The 24,939-nt window shown below is 41.0% G+C and overlaps 1 protein-coding gene across 3 annotated transcripts in view; it reads right to left on the minus strand.

Moving 5' to 3' along the window:
* CIITA (class II major histocompatibility complex transactivator) overlaps positions 1-24,939 on the minus strand; it is a 35,378-nt gene that overhangs the window by 3,128 nt on the left and 7,311 nt on the right. For 2 of the 3 annotated variants that reach the window (XM_026096469.2, XM_026096471.2), the window contains exons 2-18: positions 22,057-22,200; positions 20,115-20,243; positions 19,595-19,654; positions 18,139-18,222; positions 17,443-17,502; positions 13,727-13,867; positions 13,531-13,587; positions 11,858-11,923; positions 9,711-11,418; positions 9,424-9,597; positions 8,469-8,540; positions 7,649-7,729; positions 6,071-6,163; positions 4,668-4,751; positions 3,676-3,759; positions 2,943-3,026; positions 2,246-2,338 (exon numbers count right to left, since the gene is read on the minus strand). In XM_026096469.2, the coding sequence (XP_025952254.2) occupies positions 2,266-2,338; positions 2,943-3,026; positions 3,676-3,759; positions 4,668-4,751; positions 6,071-6,163; positions 7,649-7,729; positions 8,469-8,540; positions 9,424-9,597; positions 9,711-11,418; positions 11,858-11,923; positions 13,531-13,587; positions 13,727-13,867; positions 17,443-17,502; positions 18,139-18,222; positions 19,595-19,654; positions 20,115-20,243; positions 22,057-22,200 (3,194 nt within the window). In that variant the 3' untranslated portion in view covers positions 2,246-2,265. Of the gene's footprint in view, positions 1-2,245; positions 2,339-2,942; positions 3,027-3,675; positions 3,760-4,667; positions 4,752-6,070; positions 6,164-7,648; positions 7,730-8,468; positions 8,541-9,423; positions 9,598-9,710; positions 11,419-11,857; positions 11,924-13,530; positions 13,588-13,726; positions 13,868-17,442; positions 17,503-18,138; positions 18,223-19,594; positions 19,655-20,114; positions 20,244-21,319; positions 21,461-22,056; positions 22,201-24,939 lie in introns of those variants that run through there. The other variant, XM_026096472.2, reaches the window with a different exon arrangement.

Genomic DNA, 24,939 nt, shown 5'->3' on the forward strand with positions numbered 1-24,939 from the left:
TGCTGGCTCTGCAATGTGTTTTTGGCCATCTGAAAGAAAACTGGAGACCCCCTGGTGTCTGGGTTTACTCTGCCTTCTGCCTCTTTACTGGTATCATTTCATTGGTGCATCCTGAGTAATTTTTCAGGAGCAAGGAAGAGCACATGGCAAAAAACTGGGAGTAAAAATACTAGATGAAACCGAAACGTCCTGTGCCTGCTGCAGTTCCTTCAGCCCCTAAATGTCAGGGCAGTCAAATCCTGATGATCATCAGCAAACTGTTCTTTGGTCACAGCGCAATTATTTTTAGGATGCTTCAGACAGAGCAAGGAGAATCAATGAAGCAAATGTGGCTGCAAGTGGGTAAACTGCACAAAACAGAGTGAGAACAAGGACTGTAGGAAACAATGGTTTGCTTTGGCTCCAGTATAGGCTCAGCGTCATGGTGAGAGTAGCAGCTGTTGAAGATTTGTATTAACAAAGGAAAAGTGAAAGAACTTACTAAAAAATCAACACAAAACTTAATCCCTGAGGTGTACAGAACTCATCTATTAAACATGACAAGAATACAGAGGTATTGAGTTTTGTGCAACACAAAACAGCAGGTTAGCAGGCCAGCCGCCAGTCACTGGGCCAAACTAGGAGTCCTAGGAGGAGTTTGCTCTTCCCCATGCAGCACTCTTGCAGTCTGCTGGTGTTATTGCCAAGGAGATGTGGCACGCAAGGTGAATGGGGTGGGGAAAGGGGGAACTGGTGTGATATTGATGTGTGTCACGCTGGGGCAGCATCTCTTCACTTAGCCACCTATGCCTTGATGCTGTTGCTGTGCCTGGTAAAACCAGTTAGAATCAGCAGCTTACGGAGAACCAGCAGAGAGGCAGGATAACCTCTCAGGGGTATCGGGGGATACTATCTCACTATTTCAAGTGAAAGTGAAGTTTCACATACTAAACTCATTAAGCAGGGTTTGACGCATTATCAGTAATTAATGGAGAGAGGGAAGGGAGGACCTGGATGGAGGCTATACTTTGGGCATGACATTGCCATTGGAATGGGCATACATTCCCACATATGGGCATGACATTCCCATTGGATTCTGTGTCTCTGGGTGAAAGCAAATGCTGCTACACAACAGGTTTAGCAGAGGAGGGTAGAGAAAGTGTGTCTGGAAATGGAGGTCCAGGACAAAACATTGTTTAATCCTAAAGCGGGACAAAACCAGGGAAGATCTATGACATGGCACAGAAGATAACACTTGTGGGAAAAGCTTTTCTGAGTGCATTCAGAAAGATGAAACACAAAGGGGAGAAAAACAACAATTCAGAACTCACTGCCGAAGAGTTCAGCACCACGCACCATTCCTTCTAAGCTCTAATGGCAATAGTCTGCCTATTCCACAGATTACGATTCTCAAAGGAGCTGCTGGATTTTAAAGGCATCCTAACTCCTATGACCCTGTGCCATTCTCTGTCCCTCATACCCCCCTGAGGTCTGGTGATCCTCCTTGAAATCTTTGGAAGGAGCCCGTTGTCCTCTAACTAAAAAGGAACTTTAAAGACTATGCCTGCATCTGAATTGATAATGCAGTTAAGTTCATCACAGAGCAAACAGAATATCCTCCATAGCTGCCATCAATGTTTTTAAACTTTTCTGTAGGCCTACTGTAAAGCCTTAGCCTTAGCCTTGGCCCAGCACTGCTCCAGATCCCTTTACTGTTCATGCTGGGGCAGTTGCAAGGATATGGCTTGATGAAGAGTATCACACCATGCACTGCCAATAAGCACTTTGTGCACAGAGTTTTTCTGCCCTAAACTCAGCAGTTCCAACTTGGAAAATGGCAGACTGTACCAGAGCGGCTGGCAGTGCCTAGCACAGTTAGCGCTGGCTTCACAGGGATGTGACTCTGTCATTTAAGGTCCTGGATGCTGAGACAGAATTGCAGAAGTGTGATGCAAGATGGTGTCAGGTAAACATCCCCGTGAAAAAGAAACTATGTACACCTACATCTGCTTGTAAAGGAGAGCAGCATGATACAGGCCTCTGGAGACAGTGAGCTCTAAGCATAAGAAAGCATGAAATAAGCAAAAAGGAGCAAAAGAAGCAAAAATAGGAATAAAGTCAGCAAGATTAAGATGCCTCCTGAAAATTGTAGTCCAAATTTATCCTACCTCATCTCTTCCCATCATAGATCTGCAGAACTTTTGATTCATCAATAGGTGCCATCAAAACAGATTTTAATGTCTCAGGGAGCAAGGGTTTAAGTTACCTTTATAGGATCAACTGAATCTACAAACTAATTCTAGAATCCAACTGATGAAGGTGTTCAAGAACTCCATAGGGAATGGTAGGATTCCACATCCTGTAAGAGCAAATTCATAAAGGAAAAAGATTTTAAGCATAACTTGTTTCAGTTTCTTTGTAAAAGCTGCCCTTCTCTTTTGAATATAGTTCTATAAAAGTATTTAATCTATGGAACAAATTAAGATGTATTGTCTTTTAGAATAAAGAAGCCCCTCTGGTGACTCTGATTATAGGACACACTACAGTCCTGTCTCCCTAAATATTCTTTAGCTTCCTGTCAAACTCCCTGACTCTGAACGTACACTGGCAGCTTCAGTCTCTTCAACCTCTAGTGATGGCTGCGCATGGTTTATCCTTCAAACACAAGCCCTGCAGCCCGGAGTGGGTCAGGTACACTAGGAGGGTACGTTGGGAGGAATAATGGGAAGCTCAGTGCAAACTATGCTTAAAGCTGGATAAGCATGCTTCCCTGGGGCGGCGGGGAATTTATGCAGCTGAGACCAGAGATGACATTTGTAATATTTCTGTGACTACTTTTGTATTTTGTTGATTTCCTTTTTGTGCCTCTTATAAACCTGACAGATGCAGAACACAACTGTAGCATGAATTCTAACCTAATTTACAGACCTAAGACACAACAAACAAAATATCAAGGGACTCACAGCAAATTCTTAATATGGGGACATTTTCTTAGGCTGTCAGTCAGCTGTTGGGCTCCAACGTCAGTTATTTTGTTATATTGAACACTGAGGGAAAAAAAACCCAAAGTATTTGTTAATTTATATCACATCACCTAGCAGTACAATCAAACATTTCATTCAAGATCAGGAATACTGCAAAGGCTTATCTAGGGATGGTGGAAGAAAGAAAAAAAAATCAGAATAGATCCCTGATTCCAAAAACCCAAAGCTCCAGTGGCTCCACAGTATCTATGGTGAACTGCTCCTTAAACCTCTCTAACCACTGACCCTATCTGGACTCCAGCATAAGCACATTTTCTCTGCACATGAGGCTGGGAATGACACAAAGCTTTCCAATACAGAAAGGCAGCAGCAAGACAAGTCTTCAACATTCGCTACAATCAAAACAGCCTTCTCAAAAATTCTCTGCTGCTGCAATCCAGAATAGCAGTCCAGAATAACGGAATTGTTTGTATCCAGTGTAGGGGCACAAAATAGTATTTTCAGGGAAATACACATCAGGCATCATCTCTTAATCTTTCCACAACCTTTACATCTTAACCAACATCAGCCTCTTCTAAGCTTAACATAATCACAAATCAGAACTTTTGTCCCTCAAATTCTGTCTCCTCTACTTTCCCTCAGCACAGATCTGAATTTTCAGAATGTAAGCAACTTTGCTCTCCTAGATCATCTCAGAAGATTTCATACTTACTCTAACACTCTTAAAGATGCCATTGCAGGAAGAATTTTTGCAAGATTTTCTGCTCCAAAATCACAAATGCTATTATTGTACAAGCTGCAAAAAACAAAACCAGTATAGTCACAACTGAATAATGGAAAATGTAAATTAGTGATATATCAGATCAAGGAATTTCAGATAGGGTTGGTACATCTTAACTTCCAATTTATGCTTACCTATTTGGAGTTAATCTTTAAAACACAAGTTTCATATTTTCTATATCAAGTAAGGCACAGAACCACCTCCCTTCTTCAGGTTACACAGCTACAACAAAAATGTCTAAATTCTTAATGAACGAGAACATTCTTGCCTACATTAAATCAAATAAAAAATCTGCAAGAAGATAAAGCACAAAGGCTTGAGAAGGGCATTCAGAACAAGATTTCCATGTGAGCAAGTTATTCCATAATTGTACACTACAGCTTCTCACATTTCTATCTAAGACTCTTCATTCAGCCCTATGCCAGACATTTTAATGGAGTGGGATGGACCATTGGTCCTGTACCAGCAACACACCACCACATTGCTGTCATTGCACTGGACTCAGCAAGCAGCAGATCTCTTGCAGCACTCTTGCAGTAGATCATAGCCCTGGGTAGGCATTTGTATAGGGCATTATTGAACAGTGGGTATTTTGAATAGGATTTAAAAGTCAGTATAGTCCTTGTTATATTCCTGAGATATGCTTCTGTATGTCTGCACTGGGTTATACATTTATCTCCTCCCTAAAGACACATGTCTGGAAATGACCGGAGTGCAAACGACAGAAAGAGAAGTCAAACACGCCAGCCTTCCTTATGGGACATGCCTTGCCACTTGCAGTGGGACTGGACTTTGTGCAAGAATGAAGTCCAAAGCTTGCCTGTCACAAAGGGTGTGCATATTTGCTCACCATGTTCAGTAATTTTTGGCAGAAGCAGTGAGATTTGTTGCACAAAACAATTGAACAGGATTCAACCACTTACCTAAGGGTTTTCAATGAAGACAAGGAAGGAAGAGCTTTAGCTAGTTTCTCTGCACCCACATCTGTTATCTTATTCTGTGATAAGCTATAGTAAACAAGATGGTTTTGTTAGTTGAGCATATTTATTCTAATTTATTATAATGTGGGGAAAATTCATTTTAGCTTTTGTCCTGAACAGTAAATGTGATGCTGCAATATAGGATAATAAAGCCATCTTTGAGCTACCATTAACTTGAGCCCTTTCCCCAACCTAGAATCCAAGATTAGGCTGAATTTCAAGAGCCTTACAAATAACATTAACCTCTTGCTAAATTTGGAGCATTTCTGAAAAATTTAGGGCAGTAACTTGTACCTGCCAGTGGAAGGGAAGAAAAGAAGGGAAAGGGGAAAGGGGAAAGGGGAAAGGGGAAAGGGGAAAGGGGAAAGGGGAAAGGGGAAAGGGGAAAGGGGAAAGGGGAAAGGGGAAAGGGGAAAGGGGAAAGGGGAAAGGGGAAAGGGGAAAGGGGAAAGGGGAAAGGGGAAAGGGGAAAGGGGAAAGGGGAAAGGGGAAAGGGGAAAGGGGAAAGGGGAAAGGGGAAAGGGAAGGGAAGGGAAGGGAAGAATCTCCCCTTTAATACACGCCAACATCTAAACTGACACAAGCCTACAGCGTTCTGTGTGCTAAGCCAGACACAAAGCATTTACATTCAGAAGCCTAATGACTGGACAGGACTGCAAAGCTGGATGGTTATCTAGGGCAGCAGGCTGCTAGGGACAGAAGAAGGGGATGAGAGGGACAATAGAAAATTATTTATTCCTACTGAAAAGTCCTGGAAAATTTAGCTCACTACTGCTCCTGTACAGGGTGGTCTAGGCTGTGTGAGGCTGTGATTGGGGCAGGCTGCCTGTCCCTCTCCCACTCCCTCAGTACTATCAGAAGGAGCAACCTGAGCTCTCCTGGGACCTCCATTGCTACTTCACTCCCTTCCTTCCATCTTCTCCCGAACTTTGTTCTTCCCTTTCCCAAGGGCTTGCTGCTTTGGCCTGGCCCTTGTCCTTTTTGCCTCCATTGCTTGAAGTTTTGAGGCAGCTCTTCCTGAAACAGATTCTGAAGTATTTAAAATATTTTATATACACTTTGTTTTTCTAAGTAATTTGCACAGTCTGTTTAGGTCAAATGCAGGAACAAAGATGAATTACTACCCTTGAAGGGAAATGAGGAATTGCTAATACACAATCCCTACTGCTATAGGATCCACCCACTTCTCTGATGAACGAGCATGCTAAATATGCCCATAGACTAAGTGGTCTACCATGCCCATGGGTTCGTTGTGCCCATAACTGTTAAGGCACAATATCCCTTAGGCTCTAGGTTTAATCTATTTCTTTTCAAAATTTTCTGAAACTGTTAACCTTGCAACTTACTTTAATGTTTCCAGCGACGTCAGCTTCGGAAAGACTTCAGATAGACTCTTTGCTCCTTCATCTCCTATGTCATTTTCACTCAGCGCTTCAAGGCTGCATGACCACAGAGAGGGAATTAGCTCCCTTTCAATATAAATTGTTGTTTTATTCACCTCAGAGACTACTCTTTATATCTTGAGAAGCTTCCTCCCCACAGTGGCCTTAATCAGCAAGAAACATCTCACAAATTCCAGCTTCTCTAATAAGTAGCTGTCTGCTACCCGAATTTACAGCCGAAGAATTTTTTTTGCTAGTTGAATGGCTTGACCCATTTCCTTTGATATGCAAATGGTAGGTAGCACTTAATGCCCTCCTTCACTATACACTGGCAGTTATTAAAATGGTTATGAAATAGCTGCGTTTCAGCTATTCTGAAATAAGATTTCCTGTGCTCACAAGAACAAAACAGACAAAATCCAGCACATGCTGTAAATCCCTGCTTAAATTGTTCCTTCCCAAGATGGTACCAGAAGTGAAGTTTTTTCATTCAGGTACCCTGACGGAAAGAGTTTTAGGCAGTCTCAATTAGATGCTAGATGACTTTCTAATCTCACAGACAACACTGGGATTCATCAGGCTATTTCCAGTTTTAGAGCTCTACTGTTTTTCTGAAATATCATAAATAGGCTACTGTTCAGGTACCATACACAAATGGCCGATGGGCTGAGCCAGTAAGGCTGAATGCCCTCTCAAAACCCAGTAATCTTCCAAGAGATATGATGACAGAATATTGACTTTTTTTGCTGTGATTCTTTCTAGAGTAAAGCAGCTTAGAATTCAGAGATAGCTCATTTGACATGGATGTGAGAGAATAAACAGTAACTGGAGTTCTTGAAACTGTATTTCTAATCTGGTAAAGGAAGGCAAAGACAGGGCAAAGATATGTGGGCAAAATGAAACCAGACTTTTTTTTTTTTAAACAGAGCTCATATCTTTTATACGAAACAAACCTGCAAAACTGAAGTTCTTGCACGTGTTACCAGAAGTTCAAGATGTCTGTTGACCCTGGAGGGTGCATTACCCAGCACAGGCACATGTACCCAAGTTAACCCCATCATTTAACACTGCTCCTGGTTCAGGAGCTAGCCTCTTCTCTTAGGGGACAGACTTTATAGGGAATCTCTCAGAGACTGAACATGGAGAAGGCTCGAGCTCAGGTGGGTTATGGAACTTGCATGAAGAAAAAGAAATAAGTAGGCAATGTTGGTCTGTGCCATTGCAGCAAGAGGGAGCACCAAGTGGGGCCACTGCATTAAACTTCTACAAGTTCTAACAGAGGTGGAAGTGACTGATGGGGTATCAAATGAAGGAAATATCTTAACTGGCATCAGCAACAGACCTGACGAGTCTTAACTGTTAGTATGTTGTCTATTCACTGAATATTTTGTTCAGTTTGTTCACCAAAACAAGTAGTCCCGTTGCAAATAAAACATTTCTCGGGTACATGAACTCCCCTATCCTCAAGGGCTGCTGAGGAGAAACATTAGCATGGTTAATCTTTAGAATTACTTAGCATAGTTAATCTTTAGAATTACTCACTCTAAATGCTGAAGTGATGGAAATGCTGCAAGAATTCCCACAAGTTTTAGGAATCCCTGAAGGCCACACACCTGACCCAGCCTAGAAGAAAATAAAGATAGACACACAGCAGTTGTTTCATGCTCAGGAACAGCAAAAGTTATGAATTTGTTATGCTCTTGCCCTACAGCCCCCAGTGGAAGCTAGTTTACACTCCTGAATAAGCAACCATTCCCTGCCCCAGCAGACTGGTGGGTGACAACTTCTGCTTTAAAACCTCCAGAAGAGGAGTCCACAAGGCTAAGGTCAAACAGGGCAGAACTGTTTGCACTGAGAAAGCAGTACATGCACTTTTTTGTTTCTTCTTGCAAGATTACTCTCAATTTGTTTTTGATTCCTGTAATTCTGTTCTTTTTCTATTTTTCACATTTCTCACTAAGTATTATACTCTTGATAGTCTCAGATAGGAAAGTGAAGCATTTCTGGGGAAAGATAATTTCACAAGTAGTTGGACCATGATCACAATATTTTACATCCTGTGGGACAAGATCTGCATCCGCTCATAATGAGCTAAATTTCAGTAAAATCAAACAACATTGATAGAACCATGTTGATATGTATCACTGTGGGAGCTAGAAATGACATTTTCAAGTTCTGACCATAAATTAATAATGCCAGTTCAGACTGGCAAAACATAAATGAATGGGTTTTACTTATTGTTTCTCCTTTAACTAGACTTCAATAGACTACCTTTATGTGAGTTCAGTGATTGCAGCCAATATACACAACTCTTCTCAGTCTTAAATGTAAACATATATCAACAGAGAGGCATAACACTTACGCAAATTCTAGTTTTCTGAGGTTTTTGATGGCAGGAATTTCATAGCTGTTCCAACCAGATACATCTTGCACACTAAATAAATCACAACAGAATGAATATATGAGAAATATTTTAGAAGCCAAAACAGTACTTTATAAAAAATGTATTAGTAAACTTTTACAAGAAACAAACCACTGCTGTATTAACTAGGAAATTTCTAGGAAAGTAGGAAACTTCAGAACAACTTCTGCTCCAACTTTTCTTCACTGGATTGATTCCAATCCAATAATTGTCTTTCATGGGGCAGTTGTCAGCCCTTTTTTTAACACAACTTAAAAATACATTCTTCTAAAACAAGTATTTTCTGTCAGACAAGAAACTTACTTTGTGTGTATTTGAATCAAAATAATTTGTGTCAAAACGGATGTCAGCATTTTCATTTCAAAAAAAACCCAAAATACTTTATTCGTGCATGTTTTTAATTGTAACCAATCCCCTAGCCACATCACCAGCAAGGATGAAACACAGGGCTTGTGGACCATGTAACACAAGCCTTTACCCTCTGAGCTAAAGGACTACCTGGGGTGATTTATGTATGGTCAAGGCAAAAAAAGCTTGTATTTATGGCCTAGGTGCTATAGGGGGGAAAAATCAGTTAACAGAGGTTATGTAACTGAAAGCATTTAGAAGATAACATTCTCAGAGACTGAAAAGAAAGGTGAGGAAAAAATTGGCATTAACTTCTTTATTGGCAGTTTGGAGAAATATTCTGCATGAGGCTATTAATCCTCCCTGCCACGACAATCATTCTACCTCAGAGTAGTAGAACACATGAGATGACACAAGAACTTGTGTTGCCTCAGTTTATTTCTCCTTTGGACAAACAAAGGACTCCATTCCCCAGGACTGTCATTGAACCCCCATTTTCTTAATTCACTATTATATTATGAGGGCTTTTGATCATAGATGAGCCTACCAACTGATTATCTTCCTCTGCATCTCTACAAGGTCAGAAAGGTCAATGATGTCCTTCACCGTCTTTGCCTTAAAGGGATCAAGAACAAATTTCTCTGTAGACATTCTCAGCAGTTCATACTCTTTTGTCTGTTCTAAAGACTTCCAGAGCCTGATTGTATCTCTGAGGGAAGCCCTGTAAAGTGACAAAACATATGAAATCAACAGATAGGACTGCTGCTGTTGCATGAAAATGTCTTCCATGTACAGTCCTATAACTGATGCTAGGATCTATGAAGAATGACCAACCTGAATGATGCCACATTCTTTAGTCCAATCAAGTCTTTTAGCCCTTGCATGTCAATGCCACTGCTTTGCAAATCCAAGGAAAACTCTTTTCTTGACCGTTTTAAAATAGAGTACAGCACGTGGACATCAGGTGGTGTAAGAACAACACCCAGAAAAGACAGCTCTGGCTTGAGTCTTAGGGCCACATGCTGCAAAAGATAGTTGTTTTGTGTTTCATAAATGCAATGGAAAAGCTCCAGTAACCTCTCTGGACAGAGGTCATTTATCTGCAGCCTTCTAATATATTTCAAGAGTGTTTTCTGCTTCTTGGTTGATTGTTTTACATCCTTGTTTGAAAGGAAGTAGAAGTCCATGTCATCCTGGAGGAACAACAATCCAGCCAAAAATCGAGGCAGTAAGTCTAACCAGTTATAAGGTTTTTTCTTCTTGGATGGAAAAGACAGGTACTTTGTTAGGCTTTTATCCTTGATCTCTTCTGCTAACATAAGGTGAAGTGCACCCAAGAAATTCTGAATGGCAAAATTGGAGAATGTGCTCCCAAATTCTTCTTCTCCAGTATCTGAATGTTTGGGGAATGCAAACGGCAGGACGAATCCATACTTCAGAGCAAATTCTTTAACTTCCTTAGAAGGAAGAAGATCACTTTTCATGGCACTTTGGTGCTTTCCTCCAAGATACCAGGCTATACGGGCTAATGTAGCAAGAGTCTCTTGATTTTGCATGGCTGTAACATCTCTTTGCATAGGTGTTAGCTTTTGCTGAACAAATTTCAAGAAGAGTGTAGTAAGAGTTGAAGGAAGGTCTTCATCTCCCATTTCAAGTACTGTCTCACAGAGAAAACAAACAAATCTACACATAACAGGGCTGTAACAATGACTGAACAGGTACGGACAATCTTTGATTAATTTCAGTGCCTTATCACAGTACGCTAATCCTTCAAAATACTTGGTTATGAATAATTCTCTCTGCTGAGGGGAGAATCCTACTACTTCAACAGTCTTATCCACTTTGGACACATACTGGCTCACCTTGTCTTTAGGTCTTGCTGTAAGTAGTAAAGTACAACCATTCAGTATCTTTTTTTGGATGAGGCCTGAAAGTAGCTCCTTTATACTGTATACCTCTTTGTCAGGCTTGCTGTCTGAGCAACGAGAAAAATTCTCATTATCATGCAGCCCTTCAAAGCCATCAAAAACCAGAAGGACTTTAGCAGGATTTTGTAGTATGTATTCAAAGACCTCATTGCTTCCCTCTTGAGGTTTTACAAAAAACTCAAGAAGCAGATCCTTCATGCTGTACCGCTTCTCAGGCATGCTTATTTGTTTGCACTCAAACCAAAAGACAAATTCAAACTGAGAAAACTCTCCATTGGACCAGTCCTGGCAGATCTTCTGAACAAGAATGCTTTTTCCCATTCCTGCTTTTCCTAGCACCACAATCACTTTAGTCTCTAATTCTTTACCTCCTGGGATTTGAAATATTTGGCTTCTTTCAAGGGCTGCCTTTTCCTTCCCTTGCAGATTACAAGTCACCAGCTCCTTTTCCATTACTTTTACACTATTCTTCCCACTCCTGGTTTCAATTTGGCCTTGAACAAGAGTTCCATCAATAAACAGCTGGTCAAGAGTTACTTCACGCTCCATGGCCACAAATTTGCACATGTCTCGGAAATAATCCATAAGGGATGTACAAAAACCTTCCACTGACCCTAGAGAAACAAAAAACACATGTATATTGAAGAAACCAGTCCACAATTTTCAGCATTGGTTCTGGGTGTTCATAACTGTAATACAGCCAAAATACATCAGTTCCCAGGAAGCAGGTAGGTCTGGATTCATCCCATCTAACTCGAGGTACTTAAATTAAGAATACAGGCACAATAGACGCCTTTACACATAAGACCTGAATCACTTTGGAGGTATCTATGTATTTGATATAAACAGCTAAGTATGTTACACGCCTCAGGTAGATAACAGAGCGATGTCTAAAGGTGAACAAGTATGACATCTTAACCAGGAATTGGAACAGCTTCACAAATTGTCACGAAGGACATTTTCTACAACAAGTAGCTTTTCTGTATAGAGAATAAACACAGCAAAATTAGCCATAAATGGTCAAAGTTTTAAGTTCAAGAGGTCTAAACTCACTTGGTCTTTTGAAAGGTTCTTCAGAAGGAACTATAGGAACTTGCACTTCTTTGAACACTTCTAAGCCTGGAGAAACACAACAATATACTTGAGGAAGATGGCCACTGATTCAGCTTTACTGATTTTAACAATGATGTGTCTAATCCAAATGTTCAAGTTCATTGCAACACAAATCATGTGCTGTCTAGAGAAAGAAAAAATGGCCTATTTTACAAGAAAAAGATGAAAAAGTTCACAAATAAAAGTACACCTTAGCTGACACAAACTGTTGTAGTCAGTATGACTACAAGATGACAGCTGTTCCAATAGCTGCGTGAAGCAGAAAACATATCATAAAAGAGTGACATCCACTGTTCTTTTCAAATGTCAGTGTGTTGCATAAATTCATGTTCACATGTCAGACTTTTTTATGCCACCAAAAGTAATAGCTTCCTTTTGTTATTCTGCACCTTGTAACTGGGTGTTAAGTATTAAGAGTCACAAATAATTGATATGTAAAACCTTGACTGAACTGGTAATAGAATTTATCCATTATTATATCCATTATATCCATATCCATATAACCATTATCCACTGTCATTGTTCAACTTTATTTCTTTTTCTCTGTTTGTTTTCATACTATTGCAGACCTTTGCACTTGGTCAGACGAGCAGCGTCTGCCACACATAAAGAAATGATAATTTTTCCAGAGAACGTGTATTTTCTACAAACAGACTATTAGTGAGAAAGCATCAGTTTTGACAAAACTTTTGGTAGGAAAGACTTTGTGGGTCCAGGACAGAATTTAAATTGATAGAGATGTTATAAACCCAACATCACCAATAGTCTGGTGGTTACCCCACTCAGCAGAGATGTGGAAAACCAGGTTCATCTCCCTAGACCTGCACAATATACCATTTAAAAACACTTCCCCAAACCTAGGGTTATTTGCCTATTAATCCTCACTTTAAAATTTTGCTATTTTAGGTGGTGTTAGCCACTAGAGGCAATAATACACTTGTACTAAGCTGCAAGCAACTGTAACCACCAGGGTACCTAGTGATCAGGAACTAAACATCCACTGCAGTGAAACTCCCTGGTCTAACGGCTCTCGGGGGGTTGGAAGAAAAGTGCCTGAGGAAAGTCTGCTTCCACAGGCAGGACTGTTACAGCCTGACCAAAACTCTGATTTCTTTATAAGCCCTTCCGTATATTAGGCTTCTGTATCATTTAAAGTTACTATATTGTTAAAGTTACATAGGAAAGAGGTCATTTGGGTTTTGGGGCTCCCATGCGAGCTGACTGCAATCTAGCTCCTAGCGCAGAGTGCTTAAGATGCTCAGGCCAAGCCCGTACCAGTACAACTTCTCGTTCAGATGATGCTCAAACACACTGGGTTTTTGTAATTGTTTTAACCAGATAAGACTTGAGAAACTGGACTTTACAGCAAACACCGTGGATTGGTTACTAACGTCTACTGGAACCTGTTGCTCTACAATCTTATCTACCTCATATTCTGGATTAGACTAAGCAGCCAGTGATCAATACAGAGAAGGAAATGCCATTAATTTTTCTTTTCCTGAAGAATGTCAACACGAGTAAAGCCTGGAGGATAGAACTGGCTTTGAGAACAAGCAATATGTTCCCCCTCCCACCCAAAGAACTCTACATACAAAAAGCCATTTTACACTCACCACATAAACTAACTGGAAAACTTGAGGGGATCAGTGTTTCAGTGGAAGAAGTCAGCACTGGAAATGAAACAAATAAATGATAGTTTTCAGGGTACCGCAGCTACCATCAACTGTGATGAGGGAACTTAGTACTTGACAGCATTGATTTTCCAGTGCTTTCTGACTATTTATGTGAATAAAAGATTATGGTGTTTACCTGGATATATTATAACATTTGATGTGCCATTTTCAATAAGAAAGTTAATTATCTGCTGAGGAGGAGCTGCAAAATCTGTATTCTCTTGGCTCCCTTTCGCGCTGACAGGCAGATACTCTGGAATCAAATGTGCTGAAGACCCTGGAATGGAGTGTAGAATAATTACTCTCCTGTTTTTAAAGCCTCTTGGCTTCTAAAAGTGGGCTACTTATCCTCTCCTGCAGCCTCTGGGCAAATCTGGAGAGTTTGCAAACCATAATTCATGCAGTCATGTAATGGCCACAAAATCCATTAAACAAAACCTCTTAAAAGGCACAACGAATACAAAATACAAGTGATTACCCAGCTTTTCATGGATGCTGGTTGCTGATAGACTAAAGAAAGTCTATTAACATAAGGCAAAGCACACAGGTCAAAGTCTAAGTGCACAGAGCACAGATCTAGAAGAGAGAGAACGTATAAATACTGCATGTCTGAGTGAATTTTACCATTCCTTGACTTCTTTTGCACACAATTATGCATCACATGGCTTGTACAATCAGCTAGCAAGCACCTCTGAACAGACTCACACCAGAAAATTTTTTGATGATGCAGTGCTTGCAACTCAATCAGCCATAGCCCTGAGTTTCTGCAGTGATGACAGAATTTCTTCTACTACTTTGTACTGTGTCTGCCAGCATCAGATACTTCAAGACTTTCAAATTATCCACTGCTTTTTGGTTCACTTCCAGCATAGCTTTAACAGGCAAAGGTGCTGGATTCTCTTTGCCATTATCCTTTGCCAGTGTACTACACACACTCTCTGCTACACAACATGATCAAGAGAAGGTGGCAACACAGGCCATTACTCAGATTAGGACTACCTTTTTGTGAACAAAATTCCACCACTGTTTTTGCTCTACTATTGCAAATACAGTAATAGCATATATCATTGCAAATTTAGTTACCCAGCAGCTGTTTGCAAAGTACTGGATGAAAAAGAAATTGGAATTAGAACGAAGTTTATTAATGAAAACTTTGCAATATCTTATTCTTAAGCCCAATTATTAATTATTGAGAAGAGCAGATATTAATTAACTCTGCTTTCTTATTTATTAACCTGCATGTCACCAATTAAATGAAAGACACGTTTTATTTCATTAAGGGTAAAGCACTTTTAATTTCCCTTGCATATATTTCATTCTTTTAGGGTATCCCACAATTTTAAGTGCTGGATTGAAACAGATGTCCCACTTGTTCTCCCCACCACCATTCATGATCAATGACTAACTGGGCTCATAGAAGGGTTTCCCCTTGTATAAATCAACCTGTGTAAGGGTGCACAGCTATAGCTGTACTGTACATACCAGGAATTATAAAACTTCTCTCTGATATAGTTATAGTGGGAACAGACAAAGACACGTGCTGGTGAGTTAGTGAGGTGGAGCAAACTGGATGGCTGCTGAGCGGCATGGCTAAGAAGCTGCCATTCCTCGTAGCCGCTGCAGGGACATCCATTTGAAAAAAGCAAAACAAAATGGGAAAGTTATTTTTTTCATTACTAGAAGCCAAGCAGGCCACAGAAAAGGTCTCAATAGATAACATAAGCCACCTGGCTCTGATCGGTTCTGTTTTATCTTCTAAAAGCAAGAAAAATGATAATCAGTTTCTGAAACATGCTCAGGTAGCAAAATCTAAAATGTACTTACAAAATTCTACTGTATCTCAGTAGTTCACTTTTTTCCCCCATTTTGTTCATTTTTCCTGGCCTATCTTCTTCCTGGGAATCTTCAGATGTGTTTTGATGTAAATGATCTTACACACGGATGAGTGACAGATACGACATAACAAGGTCTTAAATTGGCTGTACTAAGTTTCTCAGACATGGTCTGTTACCTTAATACTGCAAAAGATTAAAGAGGCCCAAGTACAGTAAGCTGATGATCTTGACTCCCTAGGTAGACACTGTTGTCCCTGTAAGAATAACTAGGCTGTGTTAGGAGGGTTTCTCCAAAACCAGTCACAAACACTTGAGAAACATCTCTACCACAAGTTCAGTCAAGTAAGATATACTTGTCTGTTTTGAACTAGTCTGCTAGTTTGCTCATTTTTGTCACACCCTTATTCTCAGAGTTGGTTGTGCTTTTTTTCCCCCTGTCCTATCCATGCAGGAACAATTAAGTCTCTATTTAATCACTTCATGTGGTCTAATACTTTACCAAGTGCTGCAAACCACGCTTTCTGTGCCGCCCGCATTGTACACTGCAGACTGGAATGCAAGCTCTTTAGGGTGGGGTGTTTTTACGTTGTTCATCAGGAACTGATGTGCCATTTTCATATTGGAAATTCTCATTGATATTGTGGTACAAAAGCAGGCTTTAAAAGGTGGCAAATCTATAAAGAAATTTAAGCAACTAGTACATAATCCACCTTTAATAGGTACTAACTGCCAGGAACTTTCTGTGTCTGAGTAACTACAAACAGCAGGCACCAGTTCAGCAGGAACTGTATTTACCTTCCCAAATCCATCAAGTGTATTTTTGCACAGCTGATTCTGCTCAATCCCCTCCCAGAATTCCTCACAAACATTGGAAAACCAGCTCGGGTCATGGGCCCCAGTGCACGTGCACTGTCTAGGGCTTTTGTCTGATTCTACACCAGCCCTTGGCAACTGCTAGGTGTATGCTTGAATTTCGCAGACGTGCAGTCCCATGATCCGACCACTCTCTGGATGGCTCTCTGGGTTACAAGCTGTGTTTTGCTGCCCATCCTGACACATAAAATCCCTGGCAGATATGGTACAACTGGAGTTCCCCTTAGGAAGCCTTGGAAGCCCACTAGCATACAGTGATGCACACGCTATTTCAAAATACCATATATTCAGCAAAAGGCAATTGCTTCAAAAGACTGTTTTTTCTGGTTTAGCTATCCCTGAGACTGCTGTAGCCTACAGCAGGATACGAACTTCAGCACTGCTATACCCCTGGGGAACAAATTACAGCCTGCTTGCCTGTCACAGATGCTGTCCCGTAGGTGGTCTGACAGTGCTCTGCACCAAAAAATTTCCTTTTCTTCCAATATTTACTTTGGTTTAAAGGACTGTATAGCATGGGCTGGGTCAAGGAGCCTTCTCTTCACGGTTAGTACTTTTACTACGCTGTTTTACTGCATTTTTGGGAGGTATCACACTTAGGCCACAGTTTGGCACTTCCTGGTTTTGATCCTCTTTTGTTCAGAGTCAAATAACCCACCATAAACAAAGGATGTACATTATATAAATTACAAAATTTGGCCCTGTCCTAGTTCTCCACTAGCCTGCTTTTTGCTCTCAGAAGGATTTTAAAAAGTTCAGCTCTGCCTCTCCTGATGCTAAGGAAATTATTTTTCCTCTCACTTGGCAGGAATTTGTGCTTTTCAAGCACAAGATCCCAGCTGTTTCCAGGCCACCACGTGCTCAGTCCCAATATGCACAGTTCAACAGCTACTGATAAGAGGCCATAGATTTGTTACATCACCAATTAGACTGAGGGGCATAACCAGAAGAATGTGATTCTGCAGTGATTTCTACTCTGCTCAAAGCATTTAAACATGAAAATTCACCATTACACTATTTTATCAAATCTGCGAGAGCAGACTTTCCCTAGAGGGCAAGACTACAACACTTAACAGGGGAAGAAATGTTGGAACACAAGACAATATACATTCAGTGATCTTTTCCTATTCATCCAATAACTCACCAATTTTCTTGTATTTGGGTTCTGAAACGTCAGAGCAACTCTCTGCAGAGCCTAAGAAAGCTGATGGAAAAAAAGATGATGGTGAGTGACACAAATTGAGCCCAGTTCGGTAATTTTAACTTTCCACTGTGGAAAGTTTCTACTTTTTAAAGTAGAAGGGAGTGCTAGCTGTTCCAATTCAGCTATTTCAGAACTGTAGAATTCATATTTATTAAACATGAATGTGAATAGCCTCACATTATTTTACTATGACTGTGAACTTTCAACAAGGTTGCAGATTTTTGTTACAGTAATCAAAGCTTTTCCCTATTGCTATTGTGGCTGCTAGAATCACTCAGCTAAGGCTTGCTGAGTTATAGATATGCTGAAAACAAAGTTAACACTGTCACATGGACGATGAAAAAGTGAAGAAATATAATATGCTTAGCGTCATATAACACAACAACAAACTGAAAATTGTAGAAGATATGCATGGGGGGAGTTGTAGTCCTTTCCAGCTCACAAAGGATGAGCAAAGTCACTGCTGATTTAAATGTGCAGGACTCTATTTTAGAGTCAGAGGAAGTACATCTGCTTATATCGGTGAAGAACTACATGAAAGATACATTGGGGCTGCTTCACAAACCAAAGATCTTAATGCACATTTAGAATCCAAACACCACAGCTTTTCAATTTACTCATGGTTTTTTTACTTACTTCGTTTGTGACATTTCTGCATCTTCACGTCAGTAAATTTCTCAGTGTTTTCAGCAGCCATTTCATCCAAAATAAGGTTCCCTGCTAAAAAGCATTAAATATTGCCAAATGTCAACCATTGTTCTCCTAGAAAAGTTACAGGGAGAGGCAAAAGCAAGAGACAAACACTCACAGGCAGCAATGATGAAACATGCTCCAAATGAAAGACGACAAACAGAAAACATATTGTAAAACATATATCAAAATCTATATGACTTAGCCCACAGAACCCTGGCAGCACACTCCGTCACCTTGTGTTAGTTTCTAGACTGCAAGAGATTCATCTACTGTCATGAATTCAGTGGCTACTAAAATGCAAGAACTTCTCAATACTCTAATCATGAGCAAAGAGGGCAAAACATCCCAGGTTTTGGACTGTATCTCAGGTGAATCAGAGAGTTTGTCTGATCTCAGTACTAGTAAAGTTACTCAGTCATTTTATATATGGAAAGGATTCGCTTGTTTAAGAGGCAGAGTAAAGGGTTCTAAACAGATCTTATCACTGGAGTACTCTGTGTTGTAAGAACTGCTCAAGTTATCCATATCATTCTTCTGCTGGCAAATGCTTAAGTACTAATACTGTACAATGTTTCCTCTAAACCCAATAGTAATTTTGCCATTAGGTACAAAACCCCAAAACTCTAAATAAACCTGGGAGCACTGAAAAGCATCAAAAAAGACATGGAAACTTGTAACCAGAATTAATTATCTGAGTTAAGGACTCAACCTTGGTCAGTCATTCCAACTTATTTTTCTCAGGCATGAAACAGGACATACAGAAATTCTGTGAATCTTTCTCAACCTATGGATTTCACAGCAGCCACATATTCATATGTATATATTTTGAAATAATAAACACCTGCTTATGTATCAACAGAAAAACAATGCTTTTGTATAAAGCAAATCAATTATCTCTGGGCAAGCACTGCAATGAAGAAATCATTCACTATGTGCATACTACACCATTGCAGCACTGGTCAGGGAGTGAAGCAAAATCTGACATGCTTCCTCAGGCAGCTCTGTGCATCCTCAACAGAAACAATCACGCATGAACTCTGTTTATACACATGCTAAGTTCTCTGGATGGGTCAGACTAATGAACACATGCACATCAGCTGTGTCACACGCTCAGGAAAAGTCTGATGCTACCTGAGGGCATACACTGCACTAGATGGTTGAGCTGCACATACACTACGGGGCCATGGTGAAGTGATCAGCAACTTGGTCAGAAATACAACTGCCACCCAAAATACAGAAAATCCTCACAATTTGCCAGGACACAGTTCCCAAGTGGAAGAAGAAGATACCAGATGTATAGAAACCTTACTATCATTCAAATTGTAGGGATGAAGTACAGAGCAGATGTTAGTCAGATCACTGTCATGGAGAAAACTAATCTTTGCCATAAAGATCTTACCAAAAGTGTCTTCCACCTGCTTCTCCTGCTGATCTTTGAGCACATATTCTGCTAATTCAGCTATCAAGAACAAAAAAAGGAACAGAGTAACTGCATAGTAAATTGCACAGTAGAAACTACTGCAAGTTTACTCTATTAACAGAATTCTGCATTCTCAGTGAAATTGAGGAGTTAAAATGATATTTTTTTCTTGTAAAACCTCTAATTGTTGTTCAGGAAATACAGAACACTAGAAAGGAGAAGTTAAGACAGGAAGTGTTTAGCAGAAAGGGACATTAATAGAGAGATTTTCCCCCTGACAACCACAAACTGTTGTTCATCTGTTTCCCCACAGTGAGATGTGCACAGGTTTGGGTAGTATGGTTAGATCTAATGGACATGAGTGACAGATCACTTTTAAGCAGACACTACCGCTTTAGAGTGAACATAGAATTTGTAAGAAGTGAGCAGAAAATAATGATCATGTTAAGATGCCAACACCTTTAAAAAAAACCAAACAAACCCAAAACAGCTTCCATACCTATTCTAGCATAAGCTTCTCTTGTGTTGGAACAGAGATACAATTCATCCCCATTTTCATCATTTTCCATTGTACAAAGGAAATCCATGTTACTGAATTGATCATAGTTGCTGGTATCAATTTCAGGATCTAGAATTAAGAAGGAGTGAAAATTGGCTCAATGAATACTGTAACTAAGGAAAAGAAAAACAGAAAGCAGGACATCCTGAAGAGGGAGAACTACTTCAGCGTAAGGCTTTGGCTCTGCATCGCACGTTGGCTAGCTAGGAACTGAACTCAATTGACAGTAACTTATAGTTATCAGAAATCAACACTCACCTTTTGCTAAATTCTGAGGCTTCCTGACTCCTAGCAAACTAAACAGTTCCAGAACCTGTTCTCTGACCCTGATGCCTACTGGTGTGGTTTGGACCCATCCATAGTATTAAACTTTCCTACCCTCCAGAATATGGTGCTACTATCCAAATTCCCTGTTGGAAATGGTGCTAGGTCCATGCTAATCCCTGAACTGCACCTAGGAATTGCCTGGAAAAAATGCCAGCTGGTCACAGCCAAAAGTATGCCAGGGACCATGTTAACAGTTTAACAGCACAGATGTCAAAGTTCCAGGGATGGGCCATACCCTGACACTAGTTCATTTACCTATGTCTTCTCACACACTGTTAAGGCTCAAAAGTATTCAAATAAGTGAAACATCTCTGATGTAGTAAGAGTCAGTCCTTGATCCCTAATTCATTCCACCTTCAGTCACTGAGCAAGTGAGGCCATGGCAGTGCAGAAGGCACATTCCTGCGGACGCTAGTAACAGAAGTCGAGAGAGCAAAGCTTAAACAGGGAAATAACGAATCACAAAGATGATTCCAGATTCTGGAGCTCAGGTCTCCACTGATTTGCACATGTAGTTGTTGACACCTGTCACTCATGAAAGCAATGAGAATGTGAAATGCTATCATTCTGATCTGGTAACATTTTATGCCTATCTAGCGCAGAGCTGTAGGACTTCATATCTGTCATATATTAACTTCTGTTCTTCTCCTTTCATTGACACTCTCAACCCACAGTCCAGCTAATTTGTTTAAAATAAGCTCAGATATTGTTCCACAATACAGTTAGCACCACAGATACGCATGCCTATTTTTATGCTGTCCTTTCCTCTCCCCAGAAAAGCCAGGGAAGGGAAGAAATTCCAGGGAGCTAACACTTACCTACTACAGGATGTCCGTTCCTGCAAATTAACCTCCACGCTTTCACACAGATTCAGGAGCAGAAAGTTAGGCCTAGGGCCAAACTCCTCACTTGCTTAGTTGTAGGAACTGATACGTAAAGTACCACCCTTCCACCCCACCCTTCTGCTTTCTCTTCCGCCACAGCATTATGAAATTGTTGGTCCGTGCCCCCAAAAGCTGTGAAATAGCATCTGCTAATGGAAGCCCATTAGTGTTGGTGCCTTCGGATCTCAGAAGGAAACAGAACGCTAGTTTGATTGCAGTTGTTTGTTAGCTTGCAGTTGTTTGGCTTCATCGCAAGCTCGTGTTTTGCAAAGCTTTTGGCTTGAAACTATGAAAGTGTTGAAAGTTATGCTTGACCAGCCTAGGACAGGAACATTTGCAAACACTAATTACAGGAATGACATGTGAACCAAAGACACTCCACATCACCTCACAAACTAATGGGTAATATGTACAGTATGTTTCATTACACCCGCTGAGCAGAAAGCTGTAAATATGTACTCTGCTTTAAGTAGATGATGGCACCTGGAACCAGTCACCGTTTTATATCTAGACAGACACAAAGTTATCACATTATAACCCCAAGTATCCACTGAGTTCAGCTCAGCAGCCACAGTACATTGCCCCTCGATGGCTGCTTCATCCAGAGGAGATGGGGATGGCTTACCCAATGACGGCTGAACAGATCGAGCAGTGTTGAGAATGCTACTCACCTGCTGAGAAGTCACTTTCTTCATGTCCAGATGATGCAGGGTCAAAGAGAGTGTACAGATGCAATGGATCGATATCACTGTGCAGCAAATCGAGATAGCCGTTTTCAGACACAAATGCTGAATCCATGATTTGTGTCTTGCTGTCTGAAATCACATCACAAAACAATGAACACGGCAAAAGAGCATGTTGTTTATGAGGTATGACAAAATCACAAGCTTTTGTAAACCAAAATTTCCACAAGGCAAGTGCTGTGGCTTTCTGTTCACTACGAGACATTGAGATCTTAAGACGACGAAACTGGTATTGCTTAACAAGTCTGGAGTTGATTTATAACCCTGAGTTACTTAAACTTATGGAGCCAGATGCAGCTTGTGATGAAACTTGTCTTAGTTCAGCAACAGCAAGAATCTATTTTTCACTCCGGTCAGGGGGATACTGCACTGACCATCTGGGCCAAAAGTATCTGGCAAATGCTGAATAAATTGCAACTCCTGTAAATTCATCAGGATATAAAAGGTACGAGCACAGATCCAAAAAGGCACCGGGGAATGAGAAGACTGCAGAGAAGCAGATGGAAGAACAGTCCCATTCTGTTCTGCCACGGCAATTTCTTCTCTGGAGAAGCAGCTTCAGGTTGGGATGGCACATCCCAAACTCCTGAGCCCTGGAGAGCATTGGGAGACATCCCCTCGGCACAGGAAAAACAGTGAAAAGTAGAACACTTATTCTATACAATTCTTCCCCAAACCGTAAGGCTGAATGTGTACAGAATGGCACGGTCACCGCGGGACTTAGCTTCTGCTAACAGGCCACTCACTGACATTGTGGAATTTATCACTGTTACTTTTTAATCCCTTTTCTTTCCAGAGCTAACGATATCTGTCCGCACCAGACAAAAAGCCCCGCGCACGGCCCAGCCCTGCCGGACTCGGGCGGGTGCCTCCCCGCGAGCGGCGCTGCTGCAGCCCTGCGAGCAGAGGCAGGGCGGGCGCCCGTTCAGCAGAGCCCCACGGCGCAGGCGAGTCCCCTCGCTCCGGCCAGCCACGTTCATACGGCCTGGGAACTGGTTAGGTTGCTGCAGCTGCGCTTCCTGGTAAAGCTTCTCTCTTCCACGCTATTTTAAATCCCTTGTGTTTCCTCCCAGTTACTCCAGCAGGCACCAGAATAAGCTCACACATTCTGCCCAAATATTCCACGTTACGGAACAAAACAAATATCGGCTTCTCAGGCTTCACAGATCACTGGTATGGATGTATCACGGGGCCGATCAAAGTCATTTACCCAACCGCAACATTCAGATGCCAGCATGAAATGAACAACTGGCAAGTTTTCCAGTCCACAGTTCACAGTTGTCCACATATCACAACCATGAAAAGTTTCAGCTTGGCAAAACTGTGTTTTGCAATGAAGGATAGCTATAATACGACTCAAATATCCTGCCTTCAGTAGAATGCCATTGCTGTCCCCAGTTGCGTGTGCCTATTTTCACAAGTTGTGCAAATGTGGAGCAACCTGCTGTGCCATCAAGTTTGCCTGTAACTTGAAGAAAAGCAGCTAACATTGCAGCTCTGAGCAAAGCAGCAGGGCAAACCTCCTTACACCACCACATGCTACTTTGTTATAAACTAATCCTCATTCCTCTCACAGCCCTATATGCAATTGTCCCTTCAACAGCTTGGAAGCAGACCCTCTCTCTGCGTTATGCAGCAGAAGACACTGGAGTCTGGAGCCAGGACTTAGAAGAGCTGGTGCACGCAGCGAGGACCTACGTGTGCGAACAACCTCTACTCAGGTAGTTCTCCTTTTTCATGTTGTGCGGCCTCATAACTTTACCAACATTTCAAAAATTTGAGATTAATGCCTGCTCTGCTATAAATGGAAAGCAGAAGTTGACTAACTCTCATGAGAACCAAGAATGAGATTATAAACATACTGGATTAAACTTTCAATTTGTTGCAGTGTTTTGGTTTGCCACTTCCTTTGGTGAATTAACATAAAAGTCCAAACAGTGTCGGGTCTTTGAGAATTTCAAGATTCCAGATTTTGCCAATAACCTTGTTGAAGCATTACCTCTGATTCAGTATAGTCCTTGGGCTGGGGACAGTGAAGTAAGTGGACAGAAGTCCTAAAGGCAGATAAATGCATCACTCCTTTCAAGCCCAGGGAGCAGTAAACTGCCTGATGACAACAGCCCAACAAATAAACAAGTCCGATGGAAAGAAACTAAAGTTGGCCTACTTAGTCTTTACGGAAATGCTCAGTTTTAGTTAAGTTATAGTCATAAGAGCTTTTGTTATGTTAAACCTTCCTTTGAATGGCATAAATAAACAATCCAAAATGTTCTGAGTTACAACAGTTGGGAACAGTCAGGAAGCAGCCAAGAGGACGTCTGGCTGGTGCAAAGCCCAGCCAGAATCCTGAAAAAGAGAAAGTAAAAGGTACTATAACCCAGGAAGCAAGTGGGAGAGAAACACAGCCTTCTGCCTTGCGAAGAATGGAGATATTGTCGCTCCTTCAAGAATGAAAAAACTGATTACCTGTCTTTTTTGCTTCACCAGTATGAATGGTCCTCAACTCACCCTCTTTCTCCTTCATTACACTGGCCTTGACACAAATCTGTGGACAGCTGCCTTGCTGTTAACTACACTGGGTTTCAGATGCCGTGATTTCTTTCTTTAGCAGAACCAAGAAATTCTTAATAGCAGCTGGGCTTTGCTGCATTAAATGACAGTGCCACTGTGGAAAGTGCTCTGTCCAAGGGGGCAGGGAAAAAGAAGAGTGTTTTGGAAAGAAAAATGTCTGCATCCAGAAAGCAGCAGAGGCAAACAGAATGACACTTTGGGGTACTATGTTTTGCTGTGTTTTAACTGAAGCACACAATA

The sequence above is a fragment of the Dromaius novaehollandiae genome, chromosome 14 (assembly GCF_036370855.1).
Source record: "Dromaius novaehollandiae isolate bDroNov1 chromosome 14, bDroNov1.hap1, whole genome shotgun sequence".
In the NCBI taxonomy this organism is placed as follows: domain Eukaryota; kingdom Metazoa; phylum Chordata; class Aves; order Casuariiformes; family Dromaiidae; genus Dromaius; species Dromaius novaehollandiae.